Below are 22,209 nucleotides of genomic sequence, written 5' to 3' on the forward strand. Positions count from 1 at the left end.
AACCGAGAGCACTACCGGGGCGTATCTCGTCTTGCGGAAAGAGGACTTTCCTCGACTTGGCTAAGTTTGATTTCCAATTTCGTTTTCATTGTATTATCAATTTCAGTTCTTCCTTCTTGGGTTGTATTACGCCTGATTTTATTTATCTCTTATAATTCGAGTAATAATCGCAACATTACATAATTTAGTTATGTACTGACAAAAGATTTAAATATATTTGCGATTACATAATAATAGAGTCACGACTACTGAATTGTCGGTGCACCTACTTGTGTTGTGCATTTGAAGTTGTTTGAATCTGGCTTCTGTTGAATAGTTCCATGAGTTGTATTGCTTTATTTAATAACTTTGGTTCGTGTATTGAATTATTTATGCTATTTTTGAACCTCGTTGTATATCTTCAATGTATGACAAAAAAATTACTCAATCTGTCTCACCGTAGTTGATTTGTTTACTGTGAACAAGAAGATTAATGAATAAGTGCTTACTTAGTACATGAATTAATAAAGTAGATAATAATGTATACAAGAGAAAAAAGAAAAAGTATGAGAAATGTATTGATCTTTACTGGATTTAAAGCTTATTTTTAAGTATATAGTAAAGTGACTCGGATACAATTAGGTAGCAAAAAACAGGGGAATTATGCCCTAAAATCATAAAATTTGACTTAATTATATATGGTATTTCTCGTAAATTTAAAAATTGGTTTATAATATCACAAACACAAACTTTACATTCCATTTGTCAGTTTCCACGCCGGGTCAATCAACATATCATACTAACATATGTGATTTTTTTAATCATATTTTGGCAAAACTAATTAATCAACGTGATTTTCTACGTGGTTTTTATATCATACTTGTAACGAACTTAAAAATTGATCTAAAATATCATAAACATTTCACAGTTGTACATCTAGAGTAAATTTTTATTGAAAATATTTTATTTTTTGGGTCGGTTTGTGAAATAACAAACAAAATGCAAAATTTGTGATATTTTAGAACAATTTTAAAGTTCGTATGATATATCAAAGTTTATACTTAGTTTTTAGAGACCAAATATCCAAAAAGAAACAAATGCGACTTAGCTAGAGATGAAACATGAAAATCGTTTGGTACTTTCACCATGCAATTAGATAGCATATTCTTTGGGCTTATTATCTTAACAATGTTTTTTAGAAATCAATCTTTGTAGTAAATATAGCATAATATAATGTGGTCAATATAGTTTTAAATGTTCTATTAGGAGATTTATCTCGTCACTTTCAAATGTCACGGTAGATAAAAAGTAGTGATATAAAAGAGTCACAATGAATAAATATCATATTAGGACATTTTCAAAGTGTTACAATAGATAATGCATAAACATTTATTTGGATACAAGTTTTTTGTAGCAAGTATATTTGGATACAAGTTTATTTGGATATAATGAGTTGTAAAGAAGTCATATTATTACCGACACGTGCAATATTACACATATAGGAATAGTTCGGTTGCTATAATTTATTATCATATGATTATCCATCTAAAATTAAGTTGTGAGATTATTTTTGTTACTTAACTATGATGAATTATCATATGTTATTAATCTAGGATTAAATTGTGATTCAATATCATGAACCAGACATAAGTATGTATTTAATCGTTAGATATAATCTCACAAACCGAACATGCCCACAATATTGAATTTATCCATGCTTACCTTGGTCTTGTTTGGTTAATCTTTTCATTGAATTTCATTATTTGGCCTTGATTTTTTTATGTGTGAGATTGAGCATATGCCGATTGATATAAATTATCATTATAGTAATTTATATTGGGACTCATTTTGAGTTTGTGATTAAAAATACAGATTAATAAAAAATATCATAAAATGTTGATGTATGATCTATAATTGAAGATATAATTCTGAAATGAGTTTCAATTTTTTCTGTCTGCACATGTGTATACTAATTAAATTCTGAATATCCACTACTAAAAACTAATGTTATGGGCCTTTTATCAGTATGTGGTGAACTATTGAATTACGGGCTTTCAGTTAATTGGTACTAATAAATGGGCTCGAGCAACAAAATTTATGTGATCCATTTTCCCTTTAAAATTCACTAGTAAACAAAAAATTTCCCATAATTTGGTAAATATGTTATAGTAAACAAAAAATTTCCCATAATTCGATATGATGTGTATACTATATGCATTATATGCACAATAGAATAATTGAAAAAATTGAAACAGCTTCTCAAACACAAATGAAATACAACTCGAAATGCGTTCATATCTTACGTAAATATTGGTAAGATGAAAAATAAAAACTATATTAGTACGATGAAAAATATAGTAAGATGAAAATTTTACTACTATATATATTAGTACGATGTTGTATTTTTACCCCCCATAAAATAGATAAAAATTCATTCATATCTTACGTAACACATAATTTGGACTGTTTTAAGCTGAAAGGCTGTATTTCTTCTAATGAAGGGCATTTAATATGTGAAAAACTAATCGACATTTTTCATAAAGAAATCAACCACCAACATAAAAAAAAATTCACTTTCTATTTAGTAACGGCATGCGACATGTTATCAACTATTTTTCATCACTTACATTATATTGTTTTAATTATTAATAATAATATTTTTATGACGGGATTCGTATTTTTTTTTTGTTATATAACTTTTAAATGAGAATGTTTTAAGGACATAGAAAAGGTAGTTTTTTGCGTTTATTATGAAGCATGTAAACTTAAAAGTGGTTTCATTCAGATGAATTGAAATTGCAATTGCAAGGTTCAAAATTCAAATATTTTGCTATGTATTTAAAGCTATTTAACTAAACGTCATAAGCATTAATGACCTTACAACTGATAAAATATTTATGAGAATATCACATTAATGTTAGTGTAAGAAATTCGGTCCTTCCAATATCTTGGATATAGTAATACCATATAAATAATACTACTAATTCTGTTTGAATACAACCTAGCTACGATTGTTTAGTGCACATGCCGAAAGCAGAATGATTAGTTATAATGCCAAATGACAATTTAAGACCTAATAATCTATGATTAAAAAGTAATTTCGATTATGTGATAATAACCTATATTTATATTTAAGATGGTTTAGGTATTACTGTTATTGCAATTGAGGAGCAATAAATACAAATTACATAGTATTACATTAAATAAGATATCCAAACAAATTCACAGCTAACTCCATTCAGTTAATTACACACCTAATCTACGGATTTCTCACCTCAGGAGAGGGTTTAATCCAGTTAAGTGACCGACTTAATAACTCTAGAGACCGTAATTCAATAAAGTCGATTGTGTTTTGGATCCTAATATTCTACATTCATATGCCTGCTTTGTATCATTGTTTATATGCTTTCTTTTTTATTTGTTTATTTATTTTTCAGTCTAGTTTAATAAAAAAACATCTGTGTCTTTAAATAGTATATGACGCTTAGTATATGATAGTCTGTTGCAATCTTATTCCTTGTGTTCGATATTCTGGTACTGACCTTTAGCTATACTAGATCTACCCTGTAAACTTGCAGGTATTTTTAGTGATAATAGTGCTAATAAATAGTGCATCAGAGAGTTTTTATGTTTAGAGGACGGAAGGAGTATAATTACAAATTTCCAACTAGCTAAATAATTTAATTTAATATTTCAAATTTTGAAAAAAAAAATTGTGAATTAAATGCAGGCCAAAAAACCCACTTGAGAAAACCCCCACCAATCCACACCGTGCGATCCCGTCAACAAGGAATCGACAATGGAGATTCAAAGTCAAAGCGATCAAAGATAAAAAAAATTGGTTGGAATTCGGAACGAAGATGAGTAGCTTTGAAGCTTTGACTGGAGGAAATTAATTGAGTGCGAGAAGAGAGAGAGAGAGAGATTTTATCAGCATTTATTTTTCTCGGAATTTCTTTTCTTTTTGGTTTCGCTTTCTCTTTTATTTCTCTCTCTTCTCTTCTCTTTTCTTTTTTTGTTTCTGTTTTGAACGCAGGGAAGAAAGAGAGAGGAAAAAAAAGAGAAACACATTTTCTCATTTCGTATTGTGGACTGTGCTCTTTGTTCGGTTGATTTGATTGGAGGTCGAAGAAGAAGAGATTTCCATCTGATTCCTTTTTTGCTGGCATCTTTTTGGATTTGTTAATTTCTTATTTTTTGGTGAATAAGATGAATATGATGCGGCGGTTGAAGAGCATTACTTCCGGCCGCTCCTCCGTTTCAGATCCTGTAATTAGTTTTCCTTCTTCAGTAATGAATTTTATTTTGTTTTGGTTATAATCAAAATGTTAAGCATTTTTGGAATTATTTGGCGAAAATGTTTGGAAATTTGATAGATTGTATTTTTGGTGGTTTCCATTTGAGCTTTTGATGATTTGTCCTTATATTCGATGTCGTTTTTAGCATATATGTTATTCTTGTGTATATAATTATATTACTACTACATTCTTACTTTCTTAGAGTTGATATGCTGATACGTGTGGACTTCTTCCAAAGTTGAGAATTTGATAAATACAGGAAAGCTTGTGATTTCGGTTGATTTTGTTGCTGTCTGGTATTAAGTGGATCTTAGTTGAAGCTGCGATTTGTATTGTCTCCTTTGTTAAATCTTTGAAGATGTTTATAGTGAATAATCAATGATGCATTGGCTCCGAATTTGGTAGCATTTGTAGGATTTTTGGAAAGCAAGTGGAGTGAATCACAAAAACAAAAGCCAAATTCTAAAGCTTGATGATCTGTTTTTCTCAGGTTGGGGATTCTAGCACTATCAAGAGGGTGAAGGTGGATCAAGAACTCAATCAGAGATTCCCATGTGGAGTAGAGGCGGTAGAGAACAGTATGAGGGATCCGGAGCAGCACAAAGTAGGTGAAGCTGTTGCTAGCACATCTAGTAGCAATCATGATAGACATGACAAACCTGGCCACGATGAGCTTCCCAAGGAGATTAATGGTATGAAAATCAGAGATGATAACGAGGAGAGTGTCAAGGTTATATTTCGATTCTAGTTTTCTGTGAAATGATGTTAGTTTGATAGATAAGTTTGTTGACATGGGAACTGGTTGCTATTTCCAGGATGTGGAGCTGACAGTCATCAGTGGCAATGGGACAGAAACTGGTCAGATAATCGTGACTTCAGTTGGTGGCCGGAATGGAAATCCAAAACAGGTGATTGTGATTGTGCTTACTTGTTGTGGTTGATCATGTTAGCATTTGTTTAATATGAGTATGTATGCATGTATAATTTTGTGATATCTTCTCCTCAGATGATGTCTTACATGGCTGAGCGAGTTGTTGGTACTGGTTCATTTGGCGTTGTCTATAAGGTAATTTGGAAGAAATGAAGTAGTTATGAGAGGCAGTGCATTATATTCTGGTGTCCTAATATGATTTTTTGGTGTAGGCTAAATGCCTTGAAACGGGTGAAGCCGTGGCTATAAAGAAGGTGCTTCAGGATAGGAGATATAAGAACAGGGAATTGCAGGTTATGCAGTTGCTTAGCCACCCAAACGTTGTGCAGCTGAAGCATTCCTTCCATTCTACTACGGAGAAGAATGAGGTGTACCTTAATGTTGTTCTCGAGTATGTACCAGAAACTGTTTATCGGGCTTCCAGGCACTACAGCAGAGTGAATCAGCACATACCTGTCTTTTACGTGCAGCTTTATGTATACCAGGTACACTCCATTTTCTGTGATAGCTATTTGTCGTCTGAGTGGTTTCTTGTATGTTGAAATTTCGAATCATGGTTCCTGTTGTTTCTGATCCAAAATTGCAGATATGCCGGGCCCTTAATTACATTCATAGAGTTATTGGAGTCTGTCACAGGGACATTAAACCACAGAATCTACTGGTATGATTATTCTTTATTTTTCAAAGAGGGAACATCATTTTTGGTCCACGAACTTTGACAAAGTATCATTTTAGGTCCGTGAACTTTGAAAATATCATTTTAGGTCCGTGAACTTTGAGTTAGTATCATTTGAGGTACTTTTTACTATTTTCAAGTTTTTTTGGACGAAAATACCCTCAATACCTTAAAGTGTATATATTTTTAATAAATTTATCATATATTCATATTTTTTTATAAATATCTTTACAATATATTTTTGATAAATTTTCTAAATATAATTTGACCTTAAATATTATCACTTAATTTTGTGACATGCAAGTAAAATTGCTTCTTCAATTTTTTATATTATTTTTTTTAAAAATTGAATAAAGAACTTTCTTTAATAATAAAAAATTGAATAAAGATCTTTTTATAAATATCTTTACAATATATTTTTGACAAATTTTCTAAATATAATTTGACCTTCAATATTATCATTTAATTTTGTGACATGCAAGAAAAGATCTTTTCTGCTGCTCTATTCATTTATGGATTCACTGCAGTAGGTTAACGTGAATCATTCACGTTAACCTACTGCAGTGAATTTTCACGCTCCTGCCAAACTAACAGTTGTTCATTTTCTCTTCTAATTTATGCTACAGGTTAATCCTACCACACATGAGCTTAAGATCTGTGATTTTGGGAGTGCAAAGATGCTGGTATGTAACATCTCTGCTGAGTTTGAATGAAGTCTTACCAATAATGCCTGAAGGTCTCTCATTGAGATTTGTGTTTATTGGTTCAGGTACCCGGTGAACCAAATATCTCCTACATCTGCTCACGGTATTATAGGGCTCCCGAGCTCATCTTTGGAGCTACAGAATACACAACTGCGATTGATATGTGGTCGGCTGGCTGTGTTATGGCTGAGTTACTCTTGGGGCAGGTAGGCATGCATCGATTCTTTCTCTGCGAAACATCTTCTGCTTAGGTCCAGTCGAAATTTAGTAATCACGTTATTCTGTACATGCAGCCTCTCTTTCCTGGGGAAAGCAGCGTTGGTCAGCTAGTTGAAATAATCAAGGTATGTTTGTATATTCTTTACACCTTACATTTTTTCTCTCGTTGCATCCGGACCCTTAGCTGTTAAATTTTGTGTAGGTTTTGGGAACTCCAACGAGGGAGGAAATCAAATGCATGAACCGAAACTACACAGAGTTCAATTTTCCTCAGATTAAAGCCCACCCATGGCACAAGGTTCGTGAACCTCGACTTGGAAGCTCTTTCTCTTACCCTTCCCTGTTCAGATAGCTACGTACTATCCAAATAATCCATGTAAAATCACCATTGATGAAGTTATCGTGCACAGGTATTTAACAGGAGAATGCCAGCTGAGGCAATGGATTTGGTGTCGAGGCTCCTCCAATATTCCCCAACTTTACGTTTCACAGCTGTAAGAATTTCATCTTTAATACTTGTCAATACATACATACATACACGCATTCCAATTTCCAAGAACTTGAATATGTCTCTCAATTTTCATTTAGTTGGAGGCTTGTGCACACCCTTTCTTTGATGAGTTGAGAGCACCGAGCGCGTCCTTACCAAACGGGCGACCACTGCCTCCTCTATTCAACTTCTCACCAGAAGGTGAGTGTTTCGCCTACACCCTTTAACCCTGAGCGCTCTCTCCGCCTCTCGGTTGTTAACTGTTGGATCTTAATCTTGCAGAGCTGGCTGGTGCACCTTGCGAGCTGCTGCAACGGCTCATTCCAGAACATTCCAGGAAGCAAACTTCATGAAACCGGGAAAACTAAGGAGAAGAGATTGGTGATGTAGAAATTGGAGTTCATCGAGTGGATGACAAGACGGTTCTGATGAAGCACGATGAATAGCTGCTCGGAAATCCTCCTTAAACGGTGCTGACTGCTTTGTACATGTGGATGCTTGCAAACCAGAGATGGTTTTATTAAGGGTAAACTGCTTTAAAAGTCATGATCTTTTGCCAAATTCCGGTTTTTTCCATGAACTAAAAAATTGGCGTGTAATGTCACGAACTTTATAATCCGTCGCCGTTTTCCCATGGCGGATTTTCCGACTATGAAGCTAGCTGACGTGTCTTTTTCAGCTGATGCGACTGCTAAGTGTGTGTTGAGTGGATGACGTGGATGACAAATTTTAAGTTGACTTTGCCATATCATCAACCTACCGCTCCTCCCTACTCTCTTCCTCTTCCTCTTCCACCAAACCCTCCTCCCTTGCCACCACCACCACCACCACCTAGCCCTCCACTAGAACCTCCCCTAGCCCACCGCCGCCACCAGCCCACCACTAGAACCTCCCACAAGTCCACCACCAGCTCCGCCCCCTCCACCAGCACCACCCCCAAAGTCCACCGTCGCCGCCAAGGCCACCTCCATCACCAAGCCCTCAGCCTCCACCAAGGCCGCCGCCACCAAACGTGTCCTTCTCAAGCCTCCTACCATCAGCAATCTGCAAAGCAAACAACCCCACCAACAACATCAGAGCAGCGAAGCTTTCCTTTTTCCGACACCCTCTTTCCCGTTTCTCACTTTCTTCAAATTCTGGCAGCGAAGCTTCCTCCGCCGGCGACAGAGGCAGCTTCAGAGTTGGATTCATCAAATCCAAATCTTTGTAAAATCTCTTGCTCAATCTCCCCTCCCTCAAAGCTGCACTCTCGCTCACCACCCTCTTCGCAACCACCTCCTCTAGCGGTGCCGCCACCGGTTCTGCCGGAAAATTTTCACCACCACAATGGGTCTACACATGATACGACGTCATTTTAATTGTTGAAAACGCCATCATTTTATGAATTTTCGGCGATCTCCACGTCATCTTTCAGGCTTGCCACGTAAGCTAGTTTTCAACCGGAAAACTACAGGGTCGGGTCAAATGGGAAATACCAGCAACCCGGTAAGTTTGTGACATTACACGCTAATTTTTTAGTTCGTGGGAAAAATAAGAATTTAGCAAAAGTTCGTGACTTTTAAGGCAGTTTACCATTTTATTAATCTATCTCTCTTGTATTTAGTTCTTTTTTATCAAATGTTTGTTCCTATTAAAAGAATGAGATTCCCTTTTTGTGTTTTCGTGAATAATTCAATTTGTAAGTTTCTACTCCCTCCGTCTCACTCTAAGTAGAACATCTTTTAATTGGCACAAGATTTTGTACTGTGTTGTTTTATGAGTTCAGCCGATAGAGAATAAAATATAAAGAGTGAGATTTCTATTTTTAAAAAGTGTCATTTAGGATGGGCATTCAAAAACGGATAATGGGTTAGTTAGAATAAGATAGATGAAGTATAATGTAATAGGAGTACATCATTACCATGCATTAAAATTAAATATAATTAATATTACTATAATTATGATAGTATGTAATTTTAATTTGTAGAGGCACACAACTGGTAAGGAAGTATAATGTAATAGGAGTACATACGTTATAAATCACATGCACAATTGATAAAGTAAGAAAGAGAAAAGATAATCTGATTAAAATATTATTTATGGTGAATGAGTCATATTTAAAGAAATAAAATAGAAAATTTCTAATTTATAGGAATGAAATGAAAATAGTTTCTGTTTACGGATAGTATAATATTGATGAACTTTTTTGTTTATAATGGATTGTAGATTTTTAGTACAGTACTATAGTTTAGTCCAATTATTTGATTTTTGGCGTGCCATTATTTGATTCATTAGAATAAATTAATTATTCCATAGGTATGAGTTGGCGCTCGACCAATCACGTAATTCCAACATGGATAAGCCATTTTATCCTTTCACTTTCAATCGATGCCGTCATGTCTACATCACTTGACTTGACTTATTTTGCTACTCCTGGTCCCACTTAATTTGGCCTTAAGAGCATCTCCAGTGGGCGGACATCCCATTAGACCATCCACAATAGGAATAGCCCAGCAATAGCCCAGCAATAGCCCAGCCACTGCCACATCAGCAGCACTAAAAATCCTCCTGCCACATCATCAAAACAAGCAAATAACCCAGCAATAGCCTAGCCATAGCCCAGCCACATAATATCCACATCACTATTAACAAATATATACAAAATGAAATAATTAACAATCACACAATATGCGAAATTTAATTTACGACACAAAAACGAGAAAATTCACTAATATTAATAAAATTTAAAAAGTACATTAATTAAAAAAAATTACATAATTAAAAAAAACTAACGGCGGTCAATCCTCCGTGCCCATAACTCTTCAATTAAATCCTTCTGGAGTCGAATATGAGCCGCCGTTTGGCGCATGTCGGCATGTGCTTGTAAGAGGCCGGCTTCATCGTTAGGTACCCCACTCCGTACGTTGGGGGCGGCCACGCCGTGGCTTGGACCGGCTTCATTTTCGTCGTTGACCCAATTGGTCAGTTCGCCACCTTCATCTTCGACAATCATGTTGTGCATGATAATACATGCGTACATGATGTCAGCAATGCATTGGACATCCCACATACGCGTTGGACCCTTAATTGCCCCCCATCGAGACTGGAGCACACCAAATGCGCGCTCCACTTCCTTGCGCGCCGACTCCTGCCGTGCCGCAAAGTAGGCCTTCTTCTCATCTCCTGGGCATCGGATCGTCTTCACAAAGACGGGCCACCTAGGGTATATCCCATCCGCCAAGTAGTAGCCCATATCATGTTGGCTGCCGTTGGCGACAAAACTGATGGCCGGACCGACGCCCTGACACTGCTCGTTGAAAAGTGGCGACGAGTTGAGGACGTTGAGGTCGTTGTTCGAACCAGCTATCCCAAAATACGCGTGCCAAATCCAAAGCCGGTAATCAGCTACGGCCTCCAGGATCATCGTGGGATTCTTTCCCTTGTAGCCGGACGTGTAGAACCCCTTCCAGGCTGTGGGACAGTTCTTCCACTCCCAATGCATACAATCAATGCTGCCTAACATACCCGGGAACCCATGCTGACTCCCGTGCATCCGCAACAGATCTTGGCAGTCTTCGGGGGTAGGCTTTCGCAGATACTGATCACCGAATACTTCTATCACTCCCAGACAGAAATTCTTCAGACATTGCAGGGCAGTCGTCTCACCGATGTGGAGATACTCGTCCCACATGTCTGTCGCGCCTCCGTAGGCCAACTGCCGGATTGCCGCAGTGCACTTTTGAATAGGTGTGTGGCCGGGTCTGCCAGACGCATCGTGTCTGAAGCGGAAATACAGATATCGAGACTCCAAAGCGTTGACAATACGCATAAACAGGTCCCTGGTCATCCTAAAACGACGCCTGAAAAGGTTGGCGGTGAACCGAGGCTCCTGTGCGAAGTAGTCTTCGTATAGGCGCTGATGTGCAGCTACGTGATCCCGATCAATCACACTGCGGCGGTGGACCACGGGGGGAGGTCGAGGTATCGCCGGCTGCAAGGCACTTTCCATCCATTGGTTTATCGCGTTGGTCGTATAGGCGTCCAACGCCTCGGCCATACGACGTTCGTACTCCTCAGCATCCCCTCCGTTACCACCACTACTACCACCAGCGTTACTCATTTTGCGTTGTTGATCTTGAACAGAAATTAAGATAGAGAGAGTACTCGTTAAAACAAGTGGTACGAATGAAAATGCCGAGCAAAGCGCGTATATATAGTGTTTCGGAAAAAAAAAATTAAATTTCGCGCTGGGCGGTGCGCTGGGCGATCCGGGAGCTGCAATAGCGCCGAACGGACCGCCCAGCCGACCGCCGAGCGCCACGCCACCGCCCAGCGCTGCGCGGTTTCTCTCTCCACTCAGCCGCTGGGCGGCTGCAATAGACCGCCCAGCGAACCGCCCAGCGCCGGCGCTCGGCTGGGCGGTCGCTGGGCGCCTATTGTGGATGGTCTTAGGACATCCACTAGGACATCCCAAAAGCACCTCCTGCCACGTCACTAGGACTTCCCATCCCACTGCCACGTCACTAGGACTTCCCATCCCACTGCCACGTCACTAGGACATCCCCTGCACAATCCGCCCTTCCCATCGCCCTTCCCACTATGACATCCCGCAATTAAAAAAAATCATACATTTACAAATAAAACAATTAACATTTACGGAAATAAAATTTGACCGAGAATACGAACGAGAAAAATTAACAACTTCATCGGAAAAAACATACATGATTCGAAAAAAAAAATTAAAAACGGGACGTCCGACTGGACGCCACAATGGCGGACGTCCACCCGCCCGTCGCGCCGACGTCCGAGGACACCCGACGTCCTCACGGGACGTCCGTATCCGACCCTAAACGCCACAATGGCGGACGTCCCGGTCTCCCGTCGCGACGTCCGACCGGACGTCCTCCATTGGAGATGCTCTAAGGCCATCCGCAATGGCGCCTAGCGCACCGCCCAGCCGAGCGCCGGCGCTAGGCGGTGCGCTAGGCGATCCATTGCAACTGCCTTGCCAATTTCGGAATAAAAAACCGCCTAGCGCTAGGCGATTTCGGTGCGCTGGGCAATCCGCTCGGCGCTATTGCAGCGTCCGGATCGCCTAGCACATCGCCTAGCCGATTTTTATTTTTTTATTTTCGAAACACTATATATACGCATTTTGCACGTCATTTTCATTCGCACCACTTGTTTTAACGAGTACTCTCTATCTTAATTTCTGTACAAGATCAACACCGAGAAATGAGTAACTAGTAGTGGTGGTAGTGGTGGGGATGCTGGGGAGTACGATCGTATAATGAACGAAGCGCTAGAAGCCTATACGAACCGTGAGATTGATCGATGGATGCAGAGGGCCTTGTAGCCGGCGGTACCTCGCTCAGTGGTCCACCGCCGAGAAGTGATTGATCGTGATCACGTAGCTGCACATCAGCGCCTATACGAAGACTACTTCGCACAGGAGCCGCGGTTCAACGCCAACCATTTCAGGCGCCGTTTTAGGATGAGCAGTGCCCTGTTTATGCGTATTGTTAACGCTTTGGAGCATTGATATCTGTATTTCCGCTTCAGGCACGATGCGGCTGGCAGACCCGACCACACACCTATTCAAAAGTGCACTGCGGCAATCCGGCAGTTGGCCTACGGAGGCGCGGCAGACATGTGGGACGAGTACCTCCACATCGGTGAGATGACTGCCCTTGAATGTATGAAGTATTTTTGTCTGGGGGTGATTGAAATATTCAGTGATCAGTACCTTCGAAGCCCTACCCCGAAGACTGCCAGGATCTTTTGCGTATGCACGGGGAACAGCATGGGTTCCCGGGGATGTTAGGTAGCATAGATTGTATGCATTGGGAGTGGAAGAACTGTCCCGCTTCCTGGAAGGGGTTCTACACGACCGGCTACAAGGGAAAGAATCCCACGATGATCCTCGAGGCCGTAGCTGATTACCGGCTTCGGATTTGGCATGCGTATTTTGGGATAGCCTGTTCGAACAACGACCTCAACGTCCTCAACTCGTCGCCACTTTTCAACGAGCAGTGCCAGGGTGTCGGTCCGGCCATCAGTTTTGTCGCCAACGGCAAGCGGCATGATATGGGCTACTACTTGGCGGATGGGATATACCCTAGGTGGCCCGTCTTTGTGAAGACGATCCGATGCGCATCAGATGAGAGGAAGGCCTACTTTGCGGCACGACAGGAGTGGGCGCGCAAGGACGTGGAGCGCGCCTTTGGTGTGCTCCAGTCTCGATGGGCGGCAGTTAGGGGTCCAACGCGTTTGTGGCATGTCGACTGCATTGCTGATATAATGTACGTCTGTATTATCATGCACAACATGATTGTCGAAGATGAAGGTGTACAACTGACTAGTTTGACCAACGACGATAATGAAGCCGGTCCAAGCCACGGAGTGGGGCACCTCACGATGAAGCCGGCCGCCTCCAAGCACATGCCGACATGCGCCAAACGAAGGCTCATATTCGACTCCAAAAGGATTTAATTGAATAGTTATGGGCGCGGAGGACTGCACGACGTTAGTTTTTTTTTTAATTATGTAATTTTTTTAATTAATGTACTTTTTAAATTTTAATAATATTATTAAATTTTCTCGTACCTGCGTCGTAAATTTAATTCCGTATTTTGTGTGATTGTTAATTATTTGTTTTATATAATTTCGAGTGATGTGGCTAGGCTATGGCTGGGCTATTTGCTTGATTTGATGATGTGGCAGGAGGATTTTTAGTGTTGATGATGTGGCAGGAGGAGTTTGTGGCTAGGCTATGGGTATGTCACGAAGGGACATACCCATTGAATTACTTATTGTTAAATAATTTTTAAAATTCTGAAGTTATAAAAAGCAGTACATGTATATATACTTAATTTCTTAGTGTTACCATCCCACGAAATATTCATAGTCGTTCGAATCAAATTATTTTATTATAAAATAATCTATAAAAATTCTTAGCTATAAAAAAGACTACATGTGTACATACTTCATTTCTCAATTATAATATAATTCTTAAAATTATATATATCACTACCCTAGATATATTTATATGCATATATAATTTTTTAGTGTTATCATTAAATAAAATAATAATTGTCATTCGCTTTCAATTTTTTTATTTCTAAATAATTCTGACAATCTTAAGTTATAAAAATGACTATATGTATGTATTTCTTAGTGTTATCATCCAAGATAACTTATAGTCCTTTTTATAACTTAGGATTTTAAAAATTATATTAAAAATTAAATTAAATATTGATAATAGTCATTCTCATTCAAATATTTATTATTAAATAATTTTTTTATATTATAAATTATAAGCTATATGTATATATACTTAATTTCTCAATGTTATCACCCAACTAATTGTTGATCATTACGTCGATTTCCTTGTATACTTTACAACTTCCCCGCAAAATTCTTAATACGAAATTAGCTATAACATTTAACAGTTAAATTGATAATAGTTATTTGACTCTAATTGTTTAATTATAAATAATTATAACAGTTAAGTGATAATAATTACTCTAATTTAAATTATAAAAACGACTATATCTACATAAACCTAAATTTTCTTAGTGATATCAGCCAATTAATTAATGATCATTAAGTTGATCTTTTTATATTCAACATCTTCATGCAAATATGAAATAAAATTTGATATGATATATAATAAGTGGAAACAAATAAATTAAAATGATTATGGTATGCGTACAATTATTTAATTTTCAAAATTCTCAAATTATAAATTAGAAAAATGACTATATTTATATAAAATACTTATTATTTTAGCATTCTCACCTAACTAACTGATGATAATTAAGTCGATTTCCTTGTATATCTATACTTTCACTCAAAAACCTTTAAACGAAGCTAGTTTAGTATTACAGTATATAATGATAAAAACATAATTTAAAATAATAATTGTCATTCTTGTTCAGTTATTTATTATTATTATTATTATTATTATTATTATTATTATTATTATTATTATTATTATTATCATCATAATCATCATTATTATTACTTTCTCTTTACTATGGAATAACTTATTGATGAATAATCATTTTTTTATCCTCTACATTTTCTCGCAAAAATTATGAAATAAAATTAGATATGATATAGTAAATTAAAATGATAATAGATAGATATAAATTTAAGAAATTTAACGATATTACTTCCAAATTTTAAATGATAACATTAGTTAGACACAAATTTTACAAGTGAAGAAATTCAATTTATGAATGCCTAAATAATGCGACGTTTTAATTGCCAAGATTGTTTATAATTTCATACTACCGTATATAATTCTTGTAATTTAATAGTGATTTGACCTTGCAAATATAATAAAAGGGTAATTTGGTATTGAAATAATAGTTAATGAGATAACCAGTTTAAATAAAAACCGGTTTAAAATTTGAGGGCATTTTGTATATACAATTTTTATTAATTTATCTTTATTCTTATAATTCACAAAAAATGTATATACAAAATTGGATATTTTAGGTATTTCTACATTTATAATAAATTTATGATAATTACTTAATTTAACGTATTACATAATTAGCCTTCAATGCTCATTTAGGAAAAATAAGTTTTCCGTAATCTATATTTACACATTTATGAAGGATTTAGTAATCAATTCCATAGAAACATACATTAATTGCATAATTTTTTCTACTAATAAAAAAGACTGCATCATGTATACGTAATTTTTAGTGTTAATCATCCAAATAAAAAATATTAGTATTTTGTATCTAATTTTTATTATTAAATAATAATTCTTAAAATTTTAACTTACAAATGGCTATATGCCTATATACATAATTTCTAAGTGTCATAATCCAACAATTTAATTATAGTCATTCACATCCAATTATTTTATTATTAAGTCATTTTTTAATTTCTAAATATGAATTAAAATACATGCATATATAGTTGATTTCTTTGTGCTAACATCAAATGAAATAATCATAGTCTTCACATCTAATTATTTTATTATTATAATTTTTAAAATTTCAAGTTATAAAAATGACTACATAATTATATACATAAGTTCTTAGTGTTATTATCCAACGAAATACTAATAATATATTCGCATCTAGTTATTACTATTAATAAACAATTCTTAATTTTAAGTTATAAAAACAACTACATGCATATATACTTAATTTCTTCGTGTTATTATCTAAAACTTTATTCATAGTCATTTACATCCAATTATTTGTTATTGAAAATTTTATAAAAATGACTACATGGATATATACTTAATTTCTTTGTGTTACCATCGAACAAAATAATCATAATCATTCACATCAAATTATTTTATTATTAAATAATTTTACAATTCTATGTTATGAAACTGAATACATGCATATATACTTAATTTTTTAGTGTTATCATCCCACGAAATAATAATATATTTCACATCCATTTTATTTTATTATTAATTAATTTCTAAATTATAAAAATGGTTCTTAGTGCTACCATCAAACAAAATAATCATAGTCGTTCATGTCCATTTATTTTATTATAAATAATTTTTACAATTTCAAGTTACTAACAAATAACTATTCCTACATGATTATATACTTAATTTATTAGTGTTATCATCCAACAACTACATGCATATAGACTTAATTTCTTAGTGTTATTATCCAACAATTTAATCATACTCATTCAAATTTGGATTATTTTACTATTAAATAATTTCTAAAATTTTAAATTATAAAAATTACTACATGCATATAAATACTTACTTTCTTAGTGTTAACATCAAACGAAATAATCATAGTCATTGACATCCAATTATTTATTGTTAAATAAATTTTAAAATTCCAGGTTATAAAACGACTACATGCATATACACTTACTTTATTAGTGTTATCATCAAACAAACTAATCATAGTCATTCACATCAATTTTTTCATCATTAAATAAATTTTAAAATTCCAAGTTATAAAAACGACTACATGGATATATACACTTACTTTCTTAATGTTATCATCAAATAAAATAATCACAGTCATTCACATCAATCGAAATAATCATAGTTATTCATATACAGTTATCTTATTATTAAATGATTTTTAAAATTTTAAATAATCATAATTGTTCATATTTAATTATTTTATTACTGTAAAATTCTAAATTGTAAGTTAAATCATTTTAAAAATTTTAAATAATCATAGCTATTCCATATTCGCATCAAATAATATATTTTTTTGTAAACATAAATTTATATAAGAAATTAATTTAAAATTATTAAATAATTATATTTCCAATCTATTTTTGAATTGCTTAAGTGCAATTTAAAAAATCAGACCCTAAGCTATAATTACAAGTAGATGGAATAAAATGACTAGTAAAAAACAATTAGATACAACACTATTAAAATCGGCCACCAAAATTTATTAGTATACTTCAATTTATGAAATTTCTCTAAATAAATGGCTCCATTTTGTTGCATTGTTTATTCGTATTTTTCCTATTTCCATATATAATCACGTAATTTGGTAGGGATTTAACTTAACAAATATAACATAAAGGGTAATCAAGTAAAGGAATAAGTAATTTATAAGAAAATCGGTTTAAATAAAAACCGGTTTAAAATTTAAGGGCATTTTGTATATACGATTTTTGTTAATTTATCTTTATTCATTTTGTTAATACATGTTTATCAGCACTAATCAAGAAAATCACATTCAAACCGATAAAAATAAATTCTCGAAATCTCTCACGCACTCGCATCAGATCTTCATCTCTGACCGTCCGATCAATCCAGCGTCATTACAACGTTCAAACAAAATTCCAATCAAGAAACATCGTCGCACTCCTCTCCCGCTCTCCGGCCAATAAAACGATGTCTTCTAGCGCCGAATCTCCGCCCCCCGCCTCCGTCGATCCAACGCCGTTACTCTCCGACCAGATCTTCCGCCCTCGCCGCCGCCCTCGCTTCCTCCGGCGCGCACCCAGCCTCCGCGGCGCCGCTAACTTCCTCCGCCGCGCCAGCAGCCGGAGTCTCTCCATGCGCGAGCCCTCCGTTCGCGTCCGAGAAGCGGCCGCTGATCAAATCGAGGAGCGGCAGAGTGATTGGGCTTACTCTAAGCCGATTGTCATTTTAGACCTCGTTTGGAACATCGCCTTCGTTGTCGTCTCAATTTCGGTGCTGATTATGAGCCGGGACGAGACGCCTTCGATGCCGCTGAGGCTCTGGACCGTGGGCTATGCGCTGCAGTGCGTTCTTCACGCAGTGTGTGTTTGTTGGGAGTATACGAAGAGGTATTCGGAGCGGAATTTGGAAGGGGGCGACGGACCTCAATTAGGGCATGCGAGGAATCACTCCAATTCGAGCTCCGGAAGTGATGATGTGGATTCTGGCGGTTATTTTTCCGATCACCGCCAAAGTGATGACGAATCTAGGTATAGTTTAATTTTGTGCTATCCATTTTTAGGGTTTCTAAAAATGTTCGATTTAGGGGGAAATGTTCTTAGTTTAACCAGAGTTAAGCATGTTGTGACTAATTTGAAAGAATTTGCAACACAAATTAGCAAGAGCTCAGTTTATGATTTGGTGATGACTGTGCCTGAAAAACTATAGTTAGTCGAATTGTGTATCTAAGGTTTGTGAATTAGGCTTTAGATTTTGTTTTGTAGAACTTGTTTTAATTTTCAGTTGAGGAACTGTTGGTGCTTGATGAACCAAGAGAAGTTTGCTGGCAAGGTGCTGAGTGATTGCAACTTCTCTGTTGATTGAATTAGTTGGAAGTAATCTAGCAAATTATAGAATTAATTTGAGTCAACGGCCATAGTATACCAAGTACTTATTTATTATATTTACCTGAATTAGTTGGAAGGAATGCAGTAGGGAGAGAATTAATATGAGTCAATGGCCCCAGAATGCCAAGTGGTTATTCATTACATTATTTACTGGTACTAACAGCTTGATGTCCTTCACCCTTTGTCTTATTGTGGAAATATTATCCAAGAAGCTTTCCATTGACCATTTATGCTCCTTATTATCCGAATTAAATGACTGGTATGGTTAAAATGTTAACTTGCTGATATTTTTCTTGGCAGCGTTGCTAAACATCTGGAGTCTGCAAATACTATGTTTTCATTCATTTGGTGGATAATTGGTTTCTACTGGGTTTCTGCTGGTGGCCAACGTCTGACTAGTGAAGCACCTCAGCTTTACTGGTTTGTCTATGCACTGAAGCTATTTCAGTTTTGCTTATGTCCAGTGTGTTTATGAATTCTCATTTTTTCCCCATGCAGGCTGTGCATAACATTTTTGGCTGTAGATGTGTTTTTTGTTGTCATTTGCGTTGCTGTAGCGTGTGTTATTGGACTTGCTGTTTGCTGCTGTCTACCTTGTATCATTGCAATCTTATATGCTGTTGCTGACCAGGTAGGTTACATGCTAGTATCTTTTAGTTGCCGCAATCAGTTAAGTTATGCCATTTTTAAACAGATTTTGCTCTTTCTTGTAATTAAGGATTTGACCTGACCAGTTTAACAAACTGAAGGAACTTTCCACATATTAACTTGAGTGACCAGTTCATATGTTGTGTGGTACTCCCTCCGTCCCAAGGAAGATGACCTCTTCCTTGGGCGGCACGGGAATTTATGCAACTTTATTTTGTGTGTGAGGTGGAGAGAGTAAAGTAAGAGAGAGGGTATAAAATAGAGATAAAAGTGTTTTCATTTTTAGTAATGGGTCATCTTGATTGGGACAAACCAAAAAGGAAAGTGGGTCATCTTCAATGGGACGGAGGGAGTAGTATTTTTTATGATGGTACTAACACCAAAGTTTTTTGAATAAGTTGGGAAGGATAGTTTACCTACTGTTATGAGTTGCTGTAACAGTAAATGCTATCCGTGTACCTGAATGGCTAGCAAGTGCAGGCAGTTCTAATCTAGCTGATATTTGTAAAATCCAAAAATCACACATAAAGAAAAGGGGAGGTGGAAAAAATGTGGGGAGGTGGAAAAAATAGGAACTTTAAGCCCGTCTGGTTGTCCTGCTATCGAGCCTGTTGATATTTTGTGGTCCCTCATAATATATCACCTACTATCATCTCGATATCAAATGACTTTTAGACTTTTTGTGCTTGTTAATGACTTAGTTCTGCCCTGACTAATGAAGGGAATGTTATATCTGCTATGTTATACTAATAGACATCAAAAGTTAATTTCATAGAACTCCTTCTGTAAAATCAGCCGCATGGCCAGGACTTAGTTTGCAATGGCTGGCTAGGCTAGGCAGTGCAGCAGCTGCTTCTGAAGGGTGTTCTTTCTTTCATTGAAGTGTTTTGTACTTTTTGTTACTTTTGATACCATTGCTAATTGTGATGTGACTTTAAAATGTTCTCTTTGGCAGTTTGATGACCCAACTTGTATTTAAACCAACAGAGAAAAATGGTGATGCCAGTATATGCCATTAAGTGTGTGTTCTTCTTGTTTGTGTTACAGGAAGGAGCTACTAAGGATGACATTGAGAGACTACCTAAATACTTATTTCGTAGAATCGATGATTTTGAGAAGCGAAGTGGTGAAATTCAAGGATCATTTGGTGGAATAATGACAGAATGTGACACTGACTCACCCATAGAGCATGCCCTTCCTCTGGACGATGCTGTATGTCCACCTATACTGTTTATACTTTCTGTATTGTTACTTTTTCAATCCAGATCGACGAGATATCTCCTATCATATCATGGCATAAGTCCACTTAAGCATAGTTTTATGTGTCTGTACAGTAGTTGCTATTGGTCACCACTCACCAGTATTTACCTCGGTATATATTTAGGGGTGATTGAGATTTGCCTTTTCTATTCTACATTAAATTGGAATGCATCTGATTCTGACTAATCTTGCATTGGGATTGCAGGAATGCTGCATTTGCCTCTGTGCTTACGATGATGGAACTGAACTGCGGGAGCTCCCTTGCGCCCACCATTTTCACGTGGCTTGTATAGACAAGTGGCTGTACATGAACTCTACATGCCCTCTTTGCAAGTTCAACATACTCAAAAATGGCAACTTGAGTGGTAGTGAAGAAGCATGATCATTGAAAAAAAGGCTAACCACATCGCTCTGGGCATTATTATTCTACAGTGCAGCCTGGATGCTGGTGTGTGGTCTCGCCCCTGCCCCGACCCTTGGTGCGTCGCGAGGCGGAAGCTTCCCGTATATGGAATATACCTACTATATATATACATAGCCCTTTCTTGTTAAATATACAGAACTGATGTTGTAATGTTGAAACATTTAGTTTCCATTCCAAATTTTATAAATGTGAGCTACAAGAAGTGCCAGTTTTTTTGGTTTCTCGCGAGTGTTTTGTAAGAGAACAACCATGTATTTACGCCGACGTCATTCGGTGATTTTGTGTAAATCCTTAGGCGCCATTATTCTTTATATTCTAAGCCTGTTGATTTCTCAGTACCTACATTTTCCTTTTAAAACTCCTTTAAAATAGAAAAAAAATGTACTGAAATGGTAGTAAAATGTAAGTTTGAGAAATGACAAGTGATATTTATATAGTCGAATTTTATTGTTTCATATTGAAAAAGATCTATAAATATTTATTAATTTAAAATAAATTATGTACACACAAATAATTTTACAACAACTTAGGAAAATATTAAAATTTTACATTGTATTATCCTAAAATATAATAGTAATATTTTTTGTATTTTATATTGCATCCCATTCTATGTGTACCAAAACAAACCTTTAAAATATTTATGAAATCTAAAGGTTTATTACTTTACATATATTTTATATATTATTTATTTTAAAAATCTCAAATATTTACAGTAGCAAATATATTTATATAATGTTTACAACATTTTTGAATTTTTAAAATTAAGGGATTTTTTCCACTTACTATTATTTCTTTTACAAACCTCATTGATGAATTAAAACAT

The 22,209-nt window shown here is 36.0% G+C and overlaps 3 protein-coding genes across 3 annotated transcripts; 2 read left to right on the top strand and 1 right to left on the bottom strand.

Moving 5' to 3' along the window:
* Window positions 1-3,907: 3,907 nt before the first annotated feature.
* LOC121749883 (shaggy-related protein kinase alpha-like) lies at window positions 3,908-8,950 on the top strand. Its single transcript, XM_042144513.1, has 13 exons — window positions 3,908-4,248; window positions 4,768-5,007; window positions 5,093-5,185; window positions 5,284-5,343; window positions 5,421-5,693; window positions 5,795-5,869; window positions 6,511-6,567; window positions 6,654-6,794; window positions 6,882-6,932; window positions 7,010-7,105; window positions 7,218-7,301; window positions 7,396-7,498; window positions 7,580-8,950. The coding sequence occupies exons 1-13, from the start codon at window positions 4,189-4,191 to the stop codon at window positions 7,648-7,650; spliced, it is 1,404 nt and encodes a 467-aa protein (XP_042000447.1). The 5' UTR covers window positions 3,908-4,188; the 3' UTR covers window positions 7,651-8,950.
* LOC121786260 lies at window positions 8,279-11,123 on the bottom strand. The gene is made up of 2 exons (XM_042184894.1): window positions 10,278-11,123; window positions 8,279-8,629 (listed from the first exon to the last, which is right to left on the bottom strand). The coding sequence occupies exons 1-2, from the start codon at window positions 11,121-11,123 to the stop codon at window positions 8,279-8,281; spliced, it is 1,197 nt and encodes a 398-aa protein (XP_042040828.1).
* A 6,877-nt stretch (window positions 11,124-18,000) lies between these two features.
* Window positions 18,001-21,697, top strand: LOC121799999 (E3 ubiquitin-protein ligase At1g63170-like). Its single transcript, XM_042199544.1, has 5 exons — window positions 18,001-18,697; window positions 19,355-19,474; window positions 19,553-19,685; window positions 20,750-20,914; window positions 21,168-21,697. Exons 1-5 carry the CDS (start codon window positions 18,138-18,140, stop codon window positions 21,342-21,344), a joined length of 1,155 nt encoding a protein of 384 aa, XP_042055478.1. The 5' UTR covers window positions 18,001-18,137; the 3' UTR covers window positions 21,345-21,697.
* Window positions 21,698-22,209: the final 512 nt, after the last annotated feature.

Source organism: Salvia splendens, chromosome 1 (assembly GCF_004379255.2).
Source record: "Salvia splendens isolate huo1 chromosome 1, SspV2, whole genome shotgun sequence".
Taxonomy (NCBI): Eukaryota; Viridiplantae; Streptophyta; class Magnoliopsida; order Lamiales; family Lamiaceae; genus Salvia; species Salvia splendens.

What these genes read in the sequence shown, in the direction of transcription:
- LOC121749883 (XM_042144513.1), top strand. Translation starts at nt 4,189, where the DNA reads ATGAATATGATGCGGCGGTTGAAGAGCATTACTTCCGGCCGCTCCTCC. An exon ending in TTGGGAGTGCAAAGATGCTG is followed by an intron (nt 6,568 to 6,653) that starts GTATGTAACATC and finishes TTATTGGTTCAG; the next exon opens with GTACCCGGTGAACCAAATAT. An exon ending in AGCTAGTTGAAATAATCAAG is followed by an intron (nt 6,933 to 7,009) that starts GTATGTTTGTAT and finishes AATTTTGTGTAG; the next exon opens with GTTTTGGGAACTCCAACGAG.
- LOC121786260 (XM_042184894.1), bottom strand. Translation starts at nt 11,123, where the DNA reads ATGACCAGGGACCTGTTTATGCGTATTGTCAACGCTTTGGAGTCTCGA. An exon ending in TGCACAACATGATTGTCGAA is followed by an intron (nt 8,630 to 10,277) that starts GATGAAGGTGGC and finishes TATCATGTGTAG; the next exon opens with ACCCATTGTGGTGGTGAAAA.
- LOC121799999 (XM_042199544.1), top strand. Translation starts at nt 18,138, where the DNA reads ATGTCTTCTAGCGCCGAATCTCCGCCCCCCGCCTCCGTCGATCCAACG. An exon ending in TATATGCTGTTGCTGACCAG is followed by an intron (nt 19,686 to 20,749) that starts GTAGGTTACATG and finishes TTTGTGTTACAG; the next exon opens with GAAGGAGCTACTAAGGATGA. An exon ending in CCCTTCCTCTGGACGATGCT is followed by an intron (nt 20,915 to 21,167) that starts GTATGTCCACCT and finishes TTGGGATTGCAG; the next exon opens with GAATGCTGCATTTGCCTCTG.